The sequence below is a fragment of the Nerophis lumbriciformis genome, linkage group LG11 (assembly GCF_033978685.3).
Source record: "Nerophis lumbriciformis linkage group LG11, RoL_Nlum_v2.1, whole genome shotgun sequence".
NCBI lineage: Eukaryota > Metazoa > Chordata > Actinopteri > Syngnathiformes > Syngnathidae > Nerophis > Nerophis lumbriciformis.
The window spans coordinates 50,690,431-50,711,874 of record NC_084558.2 but is presented as its reverse complement, the minus strand read 5'-3'; the positions used below and the strand labels follow the sequence as shown (position 1 = coordinate 50,711,874).

At 34.7% G+C, this 21,444-nt stretch overlaps 1 protein-coding gene across 5 annotated transcripts in view; it reads left to right on the top strand.

Annotated features, from left to right (window-relative positions):
* mast4 (microtubule associated serine/threonine kinase family member 4) overlaps window positions 1-21,444 on the top strand; it is a 302,344-nt gene that overhangs the window by 243,751 nt on the left and 37,149 nt on the right. For all 5 annotated transcript variants that reach the window (XM_061966300.1, XM_061966299.1, XM_061966298.1 and 2 more), the window contains 4 exons: window positions 6,910-6,965; window positions 7,117-7,208; window positions 18,744-18,952; window positions 19,017-19,155. In XM_061966300.1, the coding sequence (XP_061822284.1) occupies window positions 6,910-6,965; window positions 7,117-7,208; window positions 18,744-18,952; window positions 19,017-19,155 (496 nt within the window). The remainder of the gene's footprint in view (window positions 1-6,909; window positions 6,966-7,116; window positions 7,209-18,743; window positions 18,953-19,016; window positions 19,156-21,444) is intronic.

Below are 21,444 nucleotides of genomic sequence, written 5' to 3'. Positions count from 1 at the left end.
TAGCATGCTTACAGTTAAGATAGATCAAGTACCGACTTATGATTCTGAGGTGTACGGTGGTAAAATTGGTTGAAAAAAGTTAGCATGCTAATGTTAGCATGCTTACAGTTAAGATAGATCAAGTACCGACTTATGACTCTGAGGTGTACGGTGGTAAAATTGGTTGAAAAAAGTTAAGTTAGCATGCTAATGTTAGCATGCTAACAGTTAAGATAGATCACGTACCGACTTATGACTCTGAGGTGTACAGTGGTAAAATTGGTTTAAAAAAAAAAGTTAACGTAGATCACGTACTAACTTATGACTCTGAGGTGTACGGTGGTAAAATTGGTTGAAAAAAAGTTAGCATGCTAATATTAGCATGCTAATGTTAGCATAGTTACAGTTAAGCTAGATCACATACCGACTTATGACTCTGAGGTATACGGTGGTAAAATTGGTTGAAAAAAAGTTAGCATGCTAATGTTAGCATGCTTACAGTTAAGATAGATCAAGTACCGACTTATGATTCTGAGGTGTACGGTGGTAAAATTGGTAAAAAAAAAAAAAAAAAAAAGTTAACGTAGATCACATATAGACTTTTATGACTCTGAGATATACGGTGGTAAAATTGGTTGAAAAAAGTTAGCATGCTAATGTTAGCATGGTTACAGTTAAGCTAGATCACGTACCGACTTATGACTCTGAAGTATACGGTGGTAAAATTGGTTGAAAGAAAGTTAGCATGCTAATGTTAACATGCTTACAGTTAAGATAGATCAACTACCGACTTATGATTCTGAGGTGTACGGTGGTAAAATTGGTTAAAAAAAAAAAAAGTTAGCATGCTAAAAGTTAACGTAGATTACGTACCGATTTTTTTTACTCTGAGGTGTACGGTGGTAAAATTGGTTGAAAAAAAATTATCATGCTAACAGTTAACGTAGATTACGTACCAACTTTTATGACTCTGAGGCACATGCATGTTAAATTAGCAAAAAAAATAGTTAATATGCTAATGTTAGCATGCTAACAGTTAACGTACATCACATACCAAATTATATGACTCTGAGGTATACGGTGGTAAAATTGTTTTTAAAAAAGTTAGCATGCTATTGTTAGCATGCTAACAGTTAACGTAGATCACGTACCGACTTATATGACTCTGAGGTGTACGGTGGTAAAATTGGTAAAAAAAAAAAAGTTAACGTACATCACAAACCGACTTTTATGACTCTGAGGTGTACGGTGGTAAAATTGGTTGAAAAAAGTTAGCATGCTATTGTTAGCATGGTTACAGTTAAGATAGATCACGTACCGACTTATGACTCTGAGGTATACGGTGGTAAAATTGGTTGAAAAAAAGTTAAGTTAGCATGCTAATGTTAGCATGCTAACAGTTAAGATAGATCACGTACCGACTTATGACTCTGAGGTGTACAGTGGTAAAATTGGTTTAAAAAAAAAAAGTTAACGTAGATCACGTACCGACTTTTATGACTTTGAGGTGTACGGTGGTAAAATTGGTTGAAAAAAAGTTAGCATGCTAATATTAGCATGCTAATGTTAGCATAGTTACAGTTAAGCTAGATCACATACCGACTTATGACTCTGAGGTATACGGTGGTAAAATTGGTTGAAAAAAAGTTAGCATGCTAATGTTAGCATGCTTACAGTTAAGATAGATCAAGTACCGACTTATGACTCTGAGGTGTACGGTGGTAAAATTGGTTGAAAAAAAGTTAGCATGCTAACAGTTAACGTAGATTACGTACCAACTTTTATGACTCTGAGGCACATGCATGTTAAATTAGCAAAAAAAAATAGTTAATATGCTAATGTTAGCATGCTAACAGTTAATGTACATCACATACCAAATTATATGACTCTGAGGTATACGGTGGTAAAATTGTTTTAAAAAAAGTTAGCATGCTATTGTTAGCATGCTAACAGTTAACGTAGATCACGTACCGACTTATATGACTCTGAGGTGTACGGTGGTAAAATTGGTAAAAGAAAATGGTATCATGCTAACAGTTAACGTAGATCACGTATCGACTTTTATGACTCTGAAGCACATACATTCTTAATTAGCAAAAAAAAAAAAGAGTTAATATGCTAATGTTAGCATGCTAACAGTTAACGTACACCACATACCAAATTATATGACTCTGATGTGTATGGTGGTAAAATTGGTTGAAAAAAAGTTAGCATGCCAATGTTAGCATGCTAACAGTTAAGATAGATCACGTACCGACTTATGACTCTGAGGTGTACGGTGGTAAAATTGGTTAAAAAAAAGTTAGCATGCCAAGTTTAGCATGCTTACAGTTAAGATAGATCACGTACCGACTTATGACTCTGAGGTGTACAGTGGTAAAATTTGATTGAAAAAAAGTTAGCATGCCAATGTTAGCATGCTAACAGTTAAGATAGATCACGTACCGACTTATGACTCTGAGGTGTACGGTGGTAAAATTGGTTGAAAAAAAGTTAGCATGCTAATGTTAGCATGCTTACAGTTAAGATAGATCAAGTACCGACTTATGACTCTGAGGTGTACGGTGGTAAAATTGGTTGAAAAAAGTTAGCATGCTAATATCAGCATGCTAATGTTAGCATGCTTACAGTTAAGATAGATCAAGTACCGACTTATGACTCTGAGGTGTACGGTGGTAAAATTGGTTGAAAAAAAGTTAGCATGCTAATGTTAGCATGCTTACAGTTAAGATAGATCAAGTACCGACTTATGATTCTGAGGTGTACAGTGGTAAAATTTGATTGAAAAAAAGTTAGCATGCCAATGTTAGCATGCTAACAGTTAAGATAGATCAAGTACCGACTTATGACTCTGAGGTGTACGGTGGTAAAATTGGTTGAAAAAAAGTTAGCATGCTAATGTTAGCATGCTAACAGTTAAGATAGATCACGTACCGACTTATGACTCTGAGGTGTACGGTGGTAAAATTGATTGAAAAAAAAGTTAGCATGCTAATGTTAGCATGCTTACAGTTAAGATAGATCAAGTACCGACTTATGATTCTGAGGTGTACAGTGGTAAAATTTGATTGAAAAAAAGTTAGCATGCCAATGTTAGCATGCTAACAGTTAAGATAGATCACGTACCGACTTATGACTCTGAGGTGTACGGTGGTAAAATTGGTTGAAAAAAAAGTTAGCATGCTAATGTTAGCATGCTAACAGTTAGCGTAGATCAGGTACCGACGTATGTGACTCTGAAGTGTATGGTGGTGAAATTGATTTTAAAAAGTTAGCATGCTAATGTTAGCATGCTACCACGTTAACTTGTAAAATATCAAGGTGGGATCGGACTTTCATTCATAAAAAGTTCCCCCCAAACAAAGTCTGGCACACGTCGGTGCTGACATGTGCAAAAAGTGCACTCATGTGAGCATCATTAGCCGGCGATGGCGTCCCTAAAGACCTGCTGGAACATTCCGCCACTCGCCATCACATCCTCACCAGATGTTCCACAAATGGCTTTGGACTCTTTTTAATGAGTGCTTGTTCCAGATCATTGGCAACATCTCAGTCAGCAGATCTTTGCTTTCTTCTTCACGCCAACCAAGGAGGAGCTCTTGTGCTTTTCTCCATTAGTTAGCTAGTTAGCTAGTTAGCGAGATAACTTCAACATATTTTCATCCCACTTTTAGCAAATCTCAGTCATGGAATGAAGATCACTTCTACTATGTTAGCGATCCACCCCCACCCACAGAGACAAAGACAATGCATGACTGACGAGAGGAGTCAGTCAGTTAGTTGGTCGCTCATTTAGTTAGTTAGTTATTTAGTTAGTTAGTTATTTGTTTAGTTTGTTAGTCAATTAGTCAATAATTTATGTATTTAGTTAGATGGACAGTCATTTATTTAGTCAATTGGTCAGTTATTTAGTTTGTTCTGCAATTAGTCTGTTATTTAGTTTGTCAGTTATTTATTTAGTTTGTTAGTCAGTTAGTCAGTTATTTATTTAGTTGGATGGACAGTCATTTATTTAGTCAATTGGTCAGTTATTTAGTTTGTTCTGCAATTAGTCTGTTATTTAGTTTGTTAGTTATTTATTTAGTTTGTTAGTCAGTTAGTCAGTTATTTATTTAGTTGGATGGACAGTCATTTATTTAGTCAATTGGTCAGTTATTTAGTTTGTTCTGCAATTAGTCTGTTATTTAGTTTGTCAGTTATTTATTTAGTTTGTTAGTCAGTTAGTTAGTCAGTTATTTATTTAGTTAGATGGACAGTCATTTATTTAGTCAATTGGTCAGTTATTTAGTTTGTTCTGCAATTAGTCTGTTATTTAGTTTGTCAGTTATTTATTTAGTTTGTTAGTCAGTTAGTTAGTCAGTTATTTATTTAGTTAGATGGACAGTCATTTATTTAGTCAATTGGTCAGTTATTTACTTTGTTCTGCAATTAGTCTGTTATTTAGTTTGTCAGTTATTTATTTAGTTTGTTAGTCAGTTAGTTAGTCAGTTATTTATTTAGTTAGATGGACAGTCATTTATTTAGTCAATTGGTCAGTTATTTAGTTTGTTCTGCAATTAGTCTGTTATTTAGTTTGTCAGTTATTTATTTAGTTTGTTAGTCAGTTAGTTAGTCAGTTATTTATTTAGTTAGATGGACAGTCATTTATTTAGTCAATTGGTCAGTTATTTAGTTTGTTCTGCAATTAGTCTGTTATTTAGTTTGTCAGTTATTTATTTAGTTTATTAGTCAGTTAGTTAGTCAGTTAGATAGTCAGTTAGTTAGTCTGTTATTTATGTAGTTAGATGGACAGTAATTGATTTAGTCAACTGGTCAGTTATTTAGTTTGTTCTGCAGTTAGTCTGTTATTTAGTTAGTCAGTAGGTTATTTAGTTAGTCAGTAGGTTATTTAGTTAGTTAATCAGTACGTTTTTAGTTAGTCAATCAATTACCCAATTATTTTGTTAGTCAGTCAGTTATTTAGTTAGTCAGACAGTTATTTAGTTTGTTTATCAGTACATTTTAGTTAGCCAGTTAGTTAGTTAATCAATTAATACATTTTTAGTTAGTTAGTTGGTCACTTATTTAATTAGCCTGTCAGTTATTTATTTAGTTTGTTAGTCTGTCAGTTAGTCAGTTATTTATTTAGTTAGATGGACAGTAATTGATTTAGTCAACTGGTCAGTTATTTAGTTTGTTCTGCAGTTAGCCTGTTATTTAGTTAGTCAGTAGGTTGTTTAGTTAGTTAATCAGTACGTTTTTAGTTAGTTAGTCAATCAATTACCCAATTATTTTGTTAGTCAGTCAGTTATTTAGTTAGTCAGACAGTTATTTAGTTTGTTTATCAGTATATTTTAGTTAGCTAGTTAGTTAGTTAATCAATTAATACATTTTTAGTTAGTTAGTTGGTCACTTATTTAATTAGCCTGTCAGTTATTTATTTAGTTTGTTAGTCTGTCAATTAGTCAGTTAGTTAGTCAGTTATTTATTTAGTTAGATGGACAGTAATTGATTTAGTCAACTGGTCAGTTATTTAGTTTGTTCTGCAGTTAGCCTGTTATTTAGTTAGTCAGTAGGTTGTTTAGTTAGTTAATCAGTACGTTTTTAGTTAGTTAGTCAATCAATTACCCAATTATTTTGTTAGTCAGTCAGTTATTTAGTTAGTCAGACAGTTATTTAGTTTGTTTATCAGTATATTTTAGTTAGCTAGTTAGTTAGTTAATCAATTAATACATTTTTAGTTAGTTAGTTGGTCAGTTATTTAATTAGCCTGTCAGTTATTTATTTAGTTTGTTAGTCTGTCAATTAGTCAGTTAGTTAGTCAGTTATTTATTTAGTTAGATGGACAGTAATTGACTTAGTCAACTGGTCAGTTATTTAGTTTGTTCTGCAGTTAGCCTGTTATTTAGTTAGTCAGTAGGTTGTTTAGTTAGTTAATCAGTACGTTTTTAGTTAGTTAGTCAATCAATTACCCAATTATTTTGTTAGTCAGTCAGTTATTTAGTTAGTCAGACAGTTATTTAGTTTGTTTATCAGTAAATTTTAGTTAGTTAGTTAATCAATTAATACATTTTTTGTTAGTTAGTTGGTCAGTTATTTAATTAGCCGGTCAGTTATTTATTTAGTTTGTTAGTCTGTCAATTAGTCAGTTCTTTAATTAGTCAGTCAATTATTTAGTTAGTTAGTCAATCAATTACCCAATTATTTAGTTAGTCGGTAAGTTATTTAGTTAGACAGTTTTTTTGTTAGTTTATTAGTCAATTTTAGTTAGTTAGTTAGTTAGTCAATTACTCAATTGTTCAGTTAGTTAGTTGGTTAGTGTGTGTGTGTGCGTTTGTCCACCCACAAATTATAAATTCACGTAGGGAATTTATAATTTAATATGCATATTATAATTTATTTGTATTTACTTATGATTACATATTGTAGGACTTGTATGCAGTATTATACACTGTATTATCTCAAATAATGAAAAACATTATGATTTAATATACATATTATAATTTATTTTTATTTACATATTGTAAGACTTTTATGCCATATTATAGATTGTATTTTGATCAAATAATGAAAACATTTTATATACATATAATAGATTTTTATTTACTTATGATTACATATTATAGGACTTTTATGCAATATTATACAGTTTTATCTCAAATTATGAAAAAAAAAATGTATTATTTAATATACATATCATTTATTTTCATTTACTTATTACATATTGTAGGATGTTTATGCAATATTATGCATTGTGTTTTTTCAAATAATGAAAAAAATATATATTTAAAATACATAATATTAGGTATGAGTCACAGTGAAAGTCATTGCAGCCCCCCAGTGGTGATATTTGGTATTGTTTTGGGATAAATTGCACCTTTTCCTGCAGTGACTTTCTTCAGGTGTTTTTCCAAGCCAAAGACAAAGCAAAAGTGTGTTGTGTTCCTGCAGAGATGGCCCAGCTGAGCAGTGGTGGTGACAGCGGTGTGGCGGAGACGGACGACTGCGTACGATCATTACTCCTCGCCGACACGTCTCCATGGTGACACCGCCACCAAATAATCATTTCTCTCTCTCTCTCTCTCTCTCTCTCTCTCTCTCTCTCTCTCTCTCTCTCTCTCTCTCTCTCTCTCTCCCTCTCTCCCTCCTGGTCTTCAGGCCCAGGGTCTGAGCGCGGCCTTGAGGTGCAGACGCAAACCCTGTGAACTGGACTTTGAGTTGACCAAGCTCATCAGCAACGGCGCCTACGGGTGAGGAAGCAACCTGCTAGCGTGCATGCTAATACTAACATGTTTTCTCAACCAAACTTTACACACACACGTCCCAGAAAGGTTCTTTAGTTAGTTTATCAGTTATTTAGTTAGTTACTCAGTTATTTTAGTTAGTTACTCAGTTATTTAGTTACTCTGTTATTTTGTTAGTGTATCATTTATTTAGTTAGTTTATTAGTTATCTAGTTAGTTACTCAGTTATTTCGTTACTCAGTTATTTCGTTACTCAGTTATTTAGTTACTCGGTTATTTAGTTAGTAACTCAGTTATTTCGTTACTCAGTTATTTTGTTAGTTTATCCGTTATTTAGTTAGTTTATTAGTTATTTAGTTACTTAATCAGTTATTTAGTTACTCAGTTAGTTAGTTACTTTATCAGTTATTTAGTTACTCAGTTATTTTGTTAGTTTATCAATTATTTTGTTAGTTTATCAATTATTTAGTTAGTTTATTAGTTAGTTAATCAGTTATTTGGTTACTCAGTTATTTAGTTAGTTTATCAGTTATTTAGTTACTCAGTTATTTAGTTAATTTATCAGTTATTTAGTTAGTTACTCAGTTATTTTAGTTAGTTACTCAGTTATTTAGTTACTCTGTTATTTTGTTAGTTTATCATTTATTTAGTTAGTTTATTAGTTATCTAGTTAGTTACTCAGTTATTTAGTTAGTTTATCAGCTATTTCGTTACTCAGTTATTTCGTTACTCAGTTTTTTAGTTACTCGGTTATTTAGTTAGTAACTCAGTTATTTCGTTACTCAGTTATTTTGTTAGTTTATCAGTTATTTAGTTAGTTTATTAGTTATATAGTTACTTAATCAGTTATTTAGTTACTCAGTTAGTTAGTTACTTTATCAGTTATTTAGTTACTCAGTTATTTTGTTAGTTTATCAATTATTTTGTTTGTTTATTAGTTAGTTAATCAGGTATTTGGTTACTCAGTTATTTAGTTAGTTTATCAGTTATTTAGTTACTCAGTTATTTAGTTAGTTTATCAGTTATTTAGTTAATTGATCAGTTATTTAATTCGTTTATCAGTTATTTAGTTAGGTTATCAGTTATTTAGTTAATCAGTTATTTAGTTAGTTTATCAGGTATTAACTTACTCAGTTATTTATTTAGTTACTCAGTTATTTAGTTAGTTTATCAGTTATTTCGTTACTCAGTTATTTAGTTACTCGGTTATTTAGTTAGTAACTCAGTTATTTCGTTACTCAGTTATTTTGTTAGTTTATCAGTTATTTAGTTAGTTTATTAGTTATTTAGTTACTTAATCAGTTATTTAGTTACTCAGTTAATTAGTTACTTTATCAGTTATTTAGTTACTCAGTTATTTTGTTAGTTTATCAATTATTTTGTTAGTTTATCAATTATTTAGTTAGTTTATTAGTTAGTTAATCAGCTATTTAGTTACTCAGTTATTTAGTTAGTTTATCAGTTATTTAGTTAGTCAGTTATTTAGTTAGTTTATCAATTATTTTGTTACTCGGTTATTTAGTTAGTTTATCAGTTATTTAGTTAGTTTATCAGTTATTTAGTTGCTCAGTTATTAGTCAGTTTATCAGTCAATGTATTGTTAGTTAGTCAATTAATTACTAAATTATTAAGTTATTTAGTAGGTCAGTTATTTCATTAGTCAGTCAGTTATTTATTTAGTTTGTTAGTCTGTCAGTTAGTCAGTTATTTAGTTAGTCAGTTATGTAGTTGATTAGTCAGTCAGTCAATTATTTAGTCAGTTATTCATTTAGTCAGTTATTTAGTTAGTCATTCAATTAGTTATTGAGTCATTGAGCTACTCAGTTATTTAGTCAGTCAGTCAAATAGGTACTTAGTTATTTAGCCAGTTATTTAGTCACTTATCTAGTCAATTTGTTAGTCAGTCGGTCACTTAGTTATCCAGTCACTTTGTCAGTCAGTCTGCTCATTCGTTAGTTCTTTTGTTAGCTCCTTCGTTTGTTAGCTCCTTTGTTCGCCAACTTGTCGGTTCGTTCTTTAGGTGCTTCCTTTGTTAGCTCCTTTGTTAGGTCGCTAGCTTGTTTGTTAGGTCGTTAGCTTGTTTGTTAGCTCGTTTGTTAGGTCATTAGCTTGTTTGTTCCTTTGTTAGCTCCTTTGTTAGGTCATTAGCTTGTTTGTTCCTTTGTTAGCTCCTTTGTTAGGTCATTAGCTTGTTTGTTCCTTTGTTAGCTCCTTTGTTAGGTCATTAGCTTGTTTGTTCCTTTGTTAGCTCCTTTGTTAGGTCATTAGCTTGTTTGTTCCTTTGTGAGCTCCTTTGTTAGGTTGCTAGCTTGTTTTTTAGCTCGTTTGTTAGGTCGTTAGCTTCTTTGTTCCTTTGTTAGCTCCTTTGTTAGGTCGTTAGCTTGTTTGTTCCTTTGTTAGCTCCTTTGTTAGGTCGCTGGCTTGTTTGTTGGGTCGTTTGTTAGTTCGTTAGCTTCTTTGTTCCTTTGTTAGCTCGTTTGTTAGGTCGTTAGCTTCTTTGTTCCTTTGTTAGCTCCTTTGTTAGGTTGTTAGCTTGTTTGTTCCTTTGTTAGCTCCTTTGTTAGGTCACTAGCTTGTTTGTTAGCTTGTTTGTTAGTTCGTTAGCTTGTTTGTTCCTGTGTTAACTCCTTTGTTAGGTCGTTAGCTTGTTTGTTCCATTGTTAGCTCCTTTGTTAGGTCGTTAGCTTATTTGTTCCTTTGTTAGCTCCTTTGTTAGGTTGCTAGCTTGTTTTTTAGCTTGTTTGTTAGGTTGTTAGCTTCTTTGTTCCTTTGTTAGCTCCTTTGTTAGGTCGTTAGCTTGTTTGTTCCATTGTTAGCTCCTTTGTTAGGTCGTTAGCTTGTTTGTTCCTTTGTTAGCTCTTTTGTTAGGTTGCTAGCTTGTTTTTTAGCTCGTTTGTTAGGTCGTTAGCTTCTTTGTTAGCTCCTTTGTTTGGTCGTTAGCTTGTTTGTTAGCTCCTTTGTTAGGTCGTTAGCTTGTTTGTTCCTTTGTTAGCTCCTTTGTTAGGTCGTTAGCTTGTATGTTCCTTTGTTAACTCCTTTGTTAGGTCATTAGCTTGTTTGTTCTTTTGTTAGCTCCTTTGTTAGGTTGCTAGCTTGTTTGTTAGCTCGTTTGTTAGGTTGTTAGCTTGTTTGTTCCTTTGTTAGGTCGTTAGCTTCTTTGTTCCTTTGTTAGATCCTTTGTTGGGTCGTTAGCTTGTTTGTTCCTTTGTTAGCTGCTTTGTTAGGTCATTAGCTTGTTTGTTCTTTTGTTAGCTCCTTTGTTAGGTTGCTAGCTTGTTTGTTCCTTTGTTAGCTCCTTTGTTAGGTTGCTAGCTTGTTTGTTAGCTCGTTTGTTAGGTCGTTAGCTTGTTTGTTAGCTCGTTTGTTAGGTCGTTAGCTTGTTTGTTCCTTTGTTAGCTCCTTTGTTAGGTTGTTAGCTTGTTTGTTCCTTTGTTAGCTCCTTTGTTAGATTGCTAGCTTGTTTGTTAGCTCGTTTGTTAGGTTGTTAGCTTCTTTGTTCCTTTGTTAGCTCCTTTGTTAGGTCGTTAGCTTGTTTGTTCCTTTGGTAGCTCCTTTGTTAGGTCATTAGCTCATTTGTTCTTTTGTTAGCTCATTTGTTAGGTTGCTAGCTTTTTTGTTCCTTTGTTAGCTCCTTTGTTAAGTCGTTAGCTTGTTTGTTCCTTTGTTAGCTCCTTTGTTCCTTTGTTAGGTTGCTAGCTTGTTTGTTAGCTCGTTTGTTTCTTTGTTCCTTTGTTAGCTCCTTTGTTAGGTCGTTAGCTTGTTTGTTCCTTTGTTAGCTCCTTTGTTAGGTCGCTGGCTTGTTTGTTGGGTCGTTTGTTAGTTCGTTAGCTTGTTTGTTCCATTGTTAGCTCCTTTGTTAGGTCGTTAGCTTGTTTGTTCCTTTGTTAGCTCTTTTGTTAGGTTGCTAGCTTGTTTTTTAGCTCGTTTGTTAGGTCGTTAGCTTCTTTGTTAGCTCCTTTGTTTGATCGTTAGCTTGTTTGTTAGCTCCTTTGTTAGGTCGTTAGCTTGTTTGTTCCTTTGTTAGCTCCTTTGTTAGGTCGTTAGCTTGTATGTTCCTTTGTTAACTCCTTTGTTAGGTCATTAGCTTGTTTGTTCTTTTGTTAGCTCCTTTGTTAGGTTGCTAGCTTGTTTGTTAGCTCGTTTGTTAGGTTGTTAGCTTGTTTGTTCCTTTGTTAGGTCGTTAGCTTCTTTGTTCCTTTGTTAGCTCCTTTGTTGGGTCGTTAGCTTGTTTGTTCCTTTGTTAGCTGCTTTGTTAGGTCATTAGCTTGTTTGTTCTTTTGTTAGCTCCTTTGTTAGGTTGCTAGCTTGTTTGTTCCTTTGTTAGCTCCTTTGTTAGGTTGCTAGCTTGTTTGTTAGCTCGTTTGTTAGGTCGTTAGCTTGTTTGTTAGCTCGTTTGTTAGGTCGTTAGCTTGTTTGTTCCTTTGTTAGCTCCTTTGTTAGGTTGTTAGCTTGTTTGTTCCTTTGTTAGCTCCTTTGTTAGATTGCTAGCTTGTTTGTTAGCTCGTTTGTTAGGTTGTTAGCTTCTTTGTTCCTTTGTTAGCTCCTTTGTTAGGTCGTTAGCTTGTTTGTTCCTTTGGTAGCTCCTTTGTTAGGTCATTAGCTCATTTGTTCTTTTGTTAGCTCATTTGTTAGGTTGCTAGCTTTTTTGTTCCTTTGTTAGCTCCTTTGTTAAGTCGTTAGCTTGTTTGTTCCTTTGTTAGCTCCTTTGTTCCTTTGTTAGGTTGCTAGCTTGTTTGTTAGCTCGTTTGTTTCTTTGTTCCTTTGTTAGCTCCTTTGTTAGGTCGTTAGCTTGTTTGTTCCTTTGTTTGCTCCTCTGTTAGGTCATTAGCTTGTTTGCTCTTTTGTTAGCTTCTTTGTTAGGTTGCTAGCTTGTTTGTTAGCTCGTTTGTTAGCTTCTTTGTTCCTTTGTTAGCTCCTTTGTTAGGTCGTTAGCTTGTTTGTTCCTTTGTTAGCTCCTTTGTTAGGTCGTTAGCTTGTTTGTAAGCTCCTTTGTTAGGTGGTTAGCTTCTTTGTTCCTTTGTTAGCTCCTTTGTTAGGTCATTAGCTTGTTTGTTCTTTTGTTAGCTCCTTTGTTAGGTTGCTAGCTTGTTTGTTAGCTCGTTTGTTAGGTTGTTAGCTTCTTTGTTCCTTTGTTAGCTCCTTTGTTAGGTCGTTAGCTTGTTTGTTAGCTCCTTTGTTAGGTTGTTAGCTTCTTTGTTCCTTAGTTAGCTCCTTTGTTAGGTCGTTAGCCTGTTTGTTCCTTTGTTAGCTCCTTTGTTAGGTTGCTAGCTTGTTTGTTAGCTCGTTTGTTAGGTCGTTAGCTTCTTTGTTCCTTTGTTAGCTCCTTTGTTAGGTCGTTAGCTTGTTTGTTCCTTTGTTAGCTCCTTTGTTAGGTCATTAGCTTGTTTGTTCTTTTGTTAGCTCATTTGTTAGGTTGCTAGCGTTTTTGTTCCTTTGTTAGCTCCTTTGTTAGGTCGTTAGCTTGTTTGTTCCTTTGTTAGCTCCTTTGTTCCTTTGTTAGGTTGCTAGCTTGTTTGTTAGCTCGTTTGTTTCTTTGTTCCTTTGTTAGCTCCTTTGTTAGGTCGTTAGCTTGTTTGTTCCTTTGTTTGCTCCTTTGTTAGGTCATTAGCTTGTTTGCTCTTTTGTTAGCTTCTTTGTTAGGTTGCTAGCTTGTTTGTTAGCTTCTTTGTTCCTTTGTTAGCTCCTTTGTTAGGTCGTTAGCTTGTTTGTTCCTTTGTTAGCTCCTTTGTTCCTTTGTTAGGTTGCTAGCTTGTTTGTTAGCTCGTTTGTTTCTTTGTTCCTTTGTTTGCTCCTTTGTTAGGTCATTAGCTTGTTTGCTCTTTTGTTAGCTTCTTTGTTAGGTTGCTAGCTTGTTTGTTAGCTTCTTTGTTCCTTTGTTAGCTCCTTTGTTAGGTCGTTAGCTTGTTTGTTCCTTTGTTAGCTCCTTTGTTCCTTTTTAGGTTGCTAGCTTGTTTGTTAGCTCGTTTGTTTCTTTGTTCCTTTGTTAGCTCCTTTGTTAGGTCGTTAGCTTGTTTGTTCCTTTGTTTGCTCCTTTGTTAGGTCATTAGCTTGTTTGCTCTTTTGTTAGCTTCTTTGTTAGGTTGCTAGCTTGTTTGTTAGCTCGTTTGTTAGCTTCTTTGTTCCTTTGTTAGCTCCTTTGTTAGGTCGTTAGCTTGTTTGTTCCTTTGTTAGCTCCTTTGTTAGGTCGTTAGCTTGTTTGTAAGCTCCTTTGTTAGGTGGTTAGCTTCTTTGTTCCTTTGTTAGCTCCTTTGTTAGGTCATTAGCTTGTTTGTTCTTTTGTTAGCTCCTTTGTTAGGTTGCTAGCTTGTTTGTTAGCTCGTTTGTTAGGTTGTTAGCTTCTTTGTTCCTTTGTTAGCTCCTTTGTTAGGTCGTTAGCTTGTTTGTTAGCTCCTTTGTTAGGTTGTTAGCTTCTTTGTTCCTTAGTTAGCTCCTTTGTTAGGTCGTTAGCCTGTTTGTTCCTTTGTTAGCTCCTTTGTTAGGTTGCTAGCTTGTTTGTTAGCTCGTTTGTTAGGTCGTTAGCTTCTTTGTTCCTTTGTTAGCTCCTTTGTTAGGTCGTTAGCTTGTTTGTTCCTTTGTTAGCTCCTTTGTTAGGTCATTAGCTTGTTTGTTCTTTTGTTAGCTCATTTGTTAGGTTGCTAGCGTTTTTGTTCCTTTGTTAGCTCCTTTGTTAGGTCGTTAGCTTGTTTGTTCCTTTGTTAGCTCCTTTGTTCCTTTGTTAGGTTGCTAGCTTGTTTGTTAGCTCGTTTGTTTCTTTGTTCCTTTGTTAGCTCCTTTGTTAGGTCGTTAGCTTGTTTGTTCCTTTGTTTGCTCCTTTGTTAGGTCATTAGCTTGTTTGCTCTTTTGTTAGCTTCTTTGTTAGGTTGCTAGCTTGTTTGTTAGCTTCTTTGTTCCTTTGTTAGCTCCTTTGTTAGGTCGTTAGCTTGTTTGTTCCTTTGTTAGCTCCTTTGTTCCTTTGTTTCTGATGTCGTCCTGTGTGCCGTCATCTATCGACCACCCAAGTACCACAAAGACTTTATAACTGACTTTTCTGAATTTCTGGCTGAAATCCTGCCCAAATATGATCGTGTCCTTATTGTGGGTGATTTTAATATTCACACCTGCTGCCCAGATGAGCCGCTTTCCAGGAGCTTCCTGAATATAATCGACTCATTTAACTTTGTACAGTCTGTGTGTGGTTCTACACATGAACGCGGGCATACACTCGATTTAGTGCTCTCGTATGGTTTGTGTGTTTTTAATTTGGACATTTGCGACGCTGTGTTCTCTGATCACATGCCGATCCTGTTTGATATTGCCACGCAGTGTCCAGTTAAATTGTGCGCACCGCCCCAACGCTCTCGCATGTTTAATTCTTCGTCTCCTGCTCGGTTCTCCTCTATTTTTTTGACTCTTTGTGATGATAATTCTGCAGCATCTGTGTGTCTGAATACTGAAGAGTTGGTTTCTGGGTTCAACTCTATCTGTTCACAAACACTGGACACGATCGCGCCTTTCAAATGCCGCCGCGCTAAAACCACGCCTCAACCCTGGTTGAATGACGTCACTCGGGCTGCCAGGCGCGTATGTAGAAGAGCAGAGAGAAAATGGAAAAAAGACAGGCTGCATGTGTCCTTTGCCATTTTTAAAGAAAGCCTGTTTTCCTTTCAGATGACTGTAAAAGCAGAAATGAATATATATCTATCTCAGATTATATCTTCTAACTGTAACAACCCCAGAGTTCTGTTTAAAACTATTAACACTGTCATTGATGCTCCCAAATCTGCTGGTTTTGATGCTTCTTTTGAATTCTGTGAAAATTGTCTCCATTTTTTCACTGACAAAATTGTGTCAACTAGAGCCAGTCTATCTCAGCCTTCATATGACCCTTCTGTTCCCCTGCATTTCTCTTCTGTTTTCCATCAGTTTGAGCCGGTGTCCTTTTCTTTTTTAAGTGACACAGTTAGTCATATGAAGCCCTCTGGTTCTCCTGCAGATGCCCTCCCACCTCGCCTGTTTAAGGAGGTACTTGCTACTATTGGATCAAGTGTCCTTAACATTATCAATAGTAGCCTCTCTTCTGGAATAGTTCCAGTAGAGTTTAAACATGCAGTGGTACGACCTCTACTTAAAAAACCCAGCCTCGACCCCTCTCTCCTCTCTAACTTCAGACCTATCTCTAATCTTCCATACATTTCCAAAATATTAGAGAAGGTTGTCTACAGTCAGTTGCTGCCCTTCTTAGAGGATAATGGTATCACTGAGCTGTTCCAGTCCGGTTTTAAAGCCCTCCACAGCACAGAGTCAGCGCTTCTAAAAGTTTTTAATGATATCCTCCTGTCCACTGATTCTGGTAAATATGTTGTCCTGGTGCTTTTAGATCTGTCTGCTGCGTTCGACACCGTCGACCACGCCACCTTAATCACTCGTCTTGAGAACTGTGTGGGCATTAAGGGCGCCGCCCTCAACTGGTTCCGGTCGTACCTAACCGACAGGAGTTTTTGTGTAAAAGTAGACAGTTTTATGTCGTCCACAGCTCCTTTACCACATGGGGTCCCCCAGGGTTCAATCCTTGCCCCAATTTTATTTGCGCTTTACCTTCTCCCCCTTGGTTCTATTTTTAGGAAGTACAGTATTGCATTTCATTTTTATGCCGATGATTGCCAGATTTATTTTCCCATGGCACAAAATAACACGGTTCAACGTCTTATTGACTGCCTGCACGACATCAAAGTCTGGCTTTCAGCTAACTTCCTGAGCCTAAATGAAGACAAAACAGAAGTTATGTTGTTCGGTCCAAGTCGCTCTCCCTCCCCCAACGTTGACCTCGGCACTCTGACCCCGTATCTCAGCGACTCTGTCACAAACCTGGGGGTAAAGTTTGACTCAGATTTTAAATTCGAAAAACAAATCAGCAGCGTCGTTCAAAAAAGCTTTTATCAATTACGCCAAATAGCGAAAGTGAAACCGCTTTTATCAAGACATGATCTTGAGAAATTAATCCACGCTTTTATCTCGACTCGTCTTGATTACTGTAATGCCCTGTATGTTGGCATTAGCCAGGCCTCCCTCGCCCGCCTGCAGCTCGTACAGAACTCTGCTGCTCGTCTGCTAACACAGACCCGCAGACGTGAGCACATCACCCCTATTTTAGCGTCCCTTCACTGGCTCCCTGTGCGTTACCGAATACATTTTAAACTCCTTTTATTTGTTTTTAAATGTCTAAACAACCTCGCGCCAACCTATCTCTCCGACCTCCTTCAGCCTTACTGCCCCACCCGATCCTTAAGATCAGCCGATCAGCTGCTGTTGACGGTCCCTGACACAAGGCTGAAGCTTAGAGGTGACAGAGCTTTCGCCGTTGCTGCTCCCAAGCTCTGGAACGACCTACCCCTGAGTGTTAGACAAGCCTCCTCTCTTCCTGTTTTTAAATCTCTCTTAAAAACATACTTTTATTCCATGGCTTTTAACACTGAGTGATATCCATCCTGCAATGGCGCCCCATAATACACCTGCTGTGATCCTGTTTTTATGTTTTTATGTTTTTATTAATTCTATTTTAATTATTTATTTTTTATCATGTTCTGTTTGTGTTGTGTTGTGTTTGCTCGGTACTCGTTTTATCTTTTAACCTGCTCATTGTACAGCACTTTGGCTACCCCTGTGGTAAATTTTAAATGTGCTTTATAAATAAAGTTGATTTGATTTGATTTGATTTGTTAGGTTGCTAGCTTGTTTGTTAGCTCGTTTGTTTCTTTGTTCCTTTGTTTGCTCCTTTGTTAGGTCATTAGCTTGTTTGCTCTTTTGTTAGCTTCTTTGTTAGGTTGCTAGCTTGTTTGTTAGCTTCTTTGTTCCTTTGTTAGCTCCTTTGTTAGGTCGTTAGCTTGTTTGTTCCTTTGTTAGCTCCTTTGTTCCTTTTTAGGTTGCTAGCTTGTTTGTTAGCTCGTTTGTTTCTTTGTTCCTTTGTTAGCTCCTTTGTTAGGTCGTTAGCTTGTTTGTTCCTTTGTTTGCTCCTTTGTTAGGTTGCTAGCTTGTTTGTTAGCTCGTTTGTTTCTTTGTTAGCTCCTTTGTTAGGTCGTTAGCTTGTTTGTTCCTTTGTTAGCTCCTTTGTTAGGTCATTAACTTGTTTGTTCCTTTGTTAGCTCCTTTGTTAGGTTGCTAGCTTGTTTGTTAGCTCGTTTGTTTCTTTGTTAGCTCCTTTGTTAGGTCGTTAGCTTGTTTGTTCCTTTGTTAGCTCCTTTGTTAGGTTGCTAGCTTGTTTGTTAGCTTCTTTGTTCCTTTGTTAGCTCCTTTGTTAGGTCATTAGCTTGTTTGCTCTTTTGTTAGCTTCTTTGTTAGGTTGCTAGCTTGTTTGTTAGCTTCTTTGTTCCTTTGTTAGCTCCTTTGTTAGGTCGTTAGCTTGTTTGTTCCTTTGTTAGCTCCTTTGTTAGGTTGCTAGCTTGTTTGTTAGCTCGTTTGTTTCTTTGTTCCTTTGTTAGCTCCTTTGTTAGGTCATTAGCTTGTTTGCTCTTTTGTTAGCTTCTTTGTTAGGTTGCTAGCTTGTTTGTTAGCTTCTTTGTTCCTTTGTTAGCTCCTTTGTTAGGTCGTTAGCTTGTTTGTTCCTTTGTTAGCTCCTTTGTTAGGTTGCTAGCTTGTTTGTTAGCTCGTTTGTTTCTTTGTTCCTTTGTTAGCTCCTTTGTTAGGTCGTTAGCTTGTTTGTTCCTTTGTTTGCTCCTTTGTTAGGTCATTAGCTTGTTTGCTCTTTTGTTAGCTTCTTTGTTAGGTTGCTAGCTTGTTTGTTAGCTTCTTTGTTCCTTTGTTAGCTCCTTTGTTAGGTCGTTAGCTTGTTTGTTCCTTTGTTAGCTCCTTTGTTAGGTTGCTAGATTGTTTGTTAGCTCGTTTGTTTCTTTGTTCCTTTGTTAGGTCGTTAGCTTGTTTGTTCTTTGTTAGCTCCTTTGTTAGGTTGCTAGCTTGTTTGTTAGCTCGTTTGTTTCTTTGTTAGCTCCTTTGTTAGGTCGTTAGCTTGTTTGTTCCTTTGTTTGTTCCTTTGTTAGGTTGCTAGCTTGTTTGTTAGCTCGTTTGTTTCTTTGTTCCTTTGTTAGGTCGTTAGCTTGTTTGTTCTTTGTTAGCTCCTTTGTTAGGTTGCTAGCTTGTTTGTTAGCTCGTTTGTTTCTTTGTTAGCTCCTTTGTTAGGTCGTTAGCTTGTTTGTTCTTTTGTTAGCTCCTTTGTTAGGCCATTAGCTTGTTTGCTCTTTTGTTAGCTTCTTTGTTAGGTTGCTAGCTTGTTTGTTCCTTTGTTAGCTCCTTTGTTAGGTCGTTAGCTTGTTTGTTCCTTTGTTAGCTCCTTTATTAGGTCGTTAGCTTGTTTGTTCCTTTGTTAGCTCCTTTGTTAGGTTGCTAGCTTGTATGTCCGTCCCCCGAAAGATGTGTCATAAATTTGGTGGTGATTCAAGTGTGTGAGAAATTTCAAGTCAGTGCCACCTGTGGGGTTTAACAACGGCGCCATCGTGTCTGCATTGGTGCAAGTTTTGTCACATTTTCACCCTCCCGCGTGAACTTACCCCGTCATGTGACTGGCCCCCGCAGAGCCGTCTACCTGGTTCGCCACAAGGAGACCAAGCAGCGCTTCGCCATGAAGAAGATCAACAAGCAGAACCTGATCCTGAGGAACCAGATCCAGCAGGCCTTCGTGGAGCGCGACATCCTCACCTTCGCCGAGAACCCCTTCGTGGTGTCCATGTTCTGCTCCTTCGAGACGCGCCGCCACCTGTGCATGGTCATGGAGTACGTGGAAGGTGCGTTGCTCGCTCGCCGCCGTGGTCGCCATCCGCCGGTGACGGCGTGAATGTTTGCGTGCAGGCGGAGACTGTGCCACCCTGCTGAAGAACATGGGCCCCCTGCCCGTGGACATGGCCAGGATGTACTTTGCCGAGACCGTGTTGGCTCTGGAGTACCTGCACAACTACGGCATCGTGCACCGCGACCTCAAGCCTGACAAGTAAGACCTCGGGTGACTTGACTAAGACATGTTTTATTTTTAAAAGTCTAAATTCATTAAAGTAATATTTATTTATACTTTATTTATCTAATGCTATTTAATGTACTTTTTGTATTTTCTCAAATAATAGAAAAAAAGATACACTTAATATTATATATGTCTTGTATATTTTGTTTTCACAAATAAATGACCAAGATTGAAATAATGTATTATAAGTATAACATCTGCCACAAAACATTTTTTGTTTTACTCCCAATTATTTATTTGTTTTTGTTCCAGTGTAAATGTATTTCTAGTATCTGAATTAAATGGAATATTTATTCATGCCTTATTTATTTAATGCTTTTTAATTTAAATGTTTATTAACTTTAAAAAAATAATTTACTTATTACATATTTTATGCAATATTATACACTGTATTATCTCAAATAATGAAAAAAAAATATGATTTAATATACATATTATAATTTAAAAAATGTTTACTTATAATTACATATTAAAGGACTTTTATACAATATTATACATTGTATTATCTCAAATAATGGAAAATATATACAGTATATATTTAATATACATAATGTTACAGTATGAGTCATAGTGAAAGTCATTGCAGCCCCCCAGTGGTGACACTTGGTATTGTTATGGAAAAAAATGAGCCTTTTCCTGCAATGACTTTCTTCAATAACATGTGAAAAAGTTTATATTTTGTTAATAAACATATATTGTATAAAAGTTTATATTTTATTAATAACAGTGTATAGTGTGAAAAGTATGAAAATGTGTTAAACTTATATAATATTAAAACGTTTATATTTTGTTTAAAAATAATATATACTATGAAAATATTTATTTTGTTAATAGTTATATTAAGTGAACATTTAATATTTTGTTAGTAATCTTATACGATAAAGTTGATATTTTGTTAACCATATAACATTTGAAAAAGTTGCTATTGTATTCATAACTGTATATAATATGATAAAGTTGATTAGTAACCGTATATAATGTGAAAAGTAGCTATTGTGTTAATAACTGTATATAATATGATAAAGTTGATTAATAACTGTATATAATATGATAACCTTGATTAATAATTGTATATAATATGACAAAGTTGATTAATAACTGTATATAATATGATAAAGTTGATTAATAACTATATACATTATGATAAAGTTGATTAATAACTGTATATAATATGATAAAGTTGATTAATAACTGTATATAGTATGATAAAGTTGATTGATAACCCTTTATAATGTGAAAAGTTGATTAATAACTGTATATGATATGATAAAGTTGATTAATAACTATATAATGTGATAAAGTTGATTAATAACTGTATATAATGTGATAAAGTTGATTAATAACTGTATATAATGTGATAAAGTTGATTAATAACTGTATATAATGTGATAAAGTTGATTAATAACTGTATATGATATGATAAAGTTGATTAATAACTATATAATGTGATAAAGTTGATTAATAACTGTATATAATGTGATAAAGTTGATTAATAACTGTATATAATGTGATAAAGTTGATTAATAACTGTATATGATAAAGTTGATTAATAACTATATAATGTGATAAAGTTGATTAATAACTGTATATAATGTGATAAAGTTGATTAATAACTGTATATAATATGATAAAGTTGATTAATAACTATATACATTATGATAAAGTTGATTAATAACTGTATATAATATGATACAGTTGATTAATAATTGTACATAATATGATAACGTTGATTAATAACTGTATATGATATGATACAGTTGATTAATAACTATATAATGTGATAAAGTTGATTAATAACTGTATATAATGTGATAAAGTTCATTAATAACTGTATATAATATGATCAGGTTGATTAATAACTGTATATAATATGATCAAGTTGATTAATAACTGTATATACCCCGCGACCCCGAAGGGAATAAGCGGTAGAAAATGGATGGATGATTAATAACTGTATATAATATGATACAGTTGATTATCTATATATTATGTGATAAAGTTGATTAATAACTGAATATAATGTGATAAAGTTGATTAATAACTGTATATAATATGATAAAGTTAATTAATAACTGTATATAATATGATACAATTGATTAATAACTGTATATGATATGGTAAAGTTGATCAATAACTGTAAATAATATGATACAATTGTTTAATAACTGTATATAATATGATAAAGTTAATTAATAACTTTATAATGTGATAAAGTTAATAACTGTATATAATATGATACAGTTGATCAATAACTGTATATAA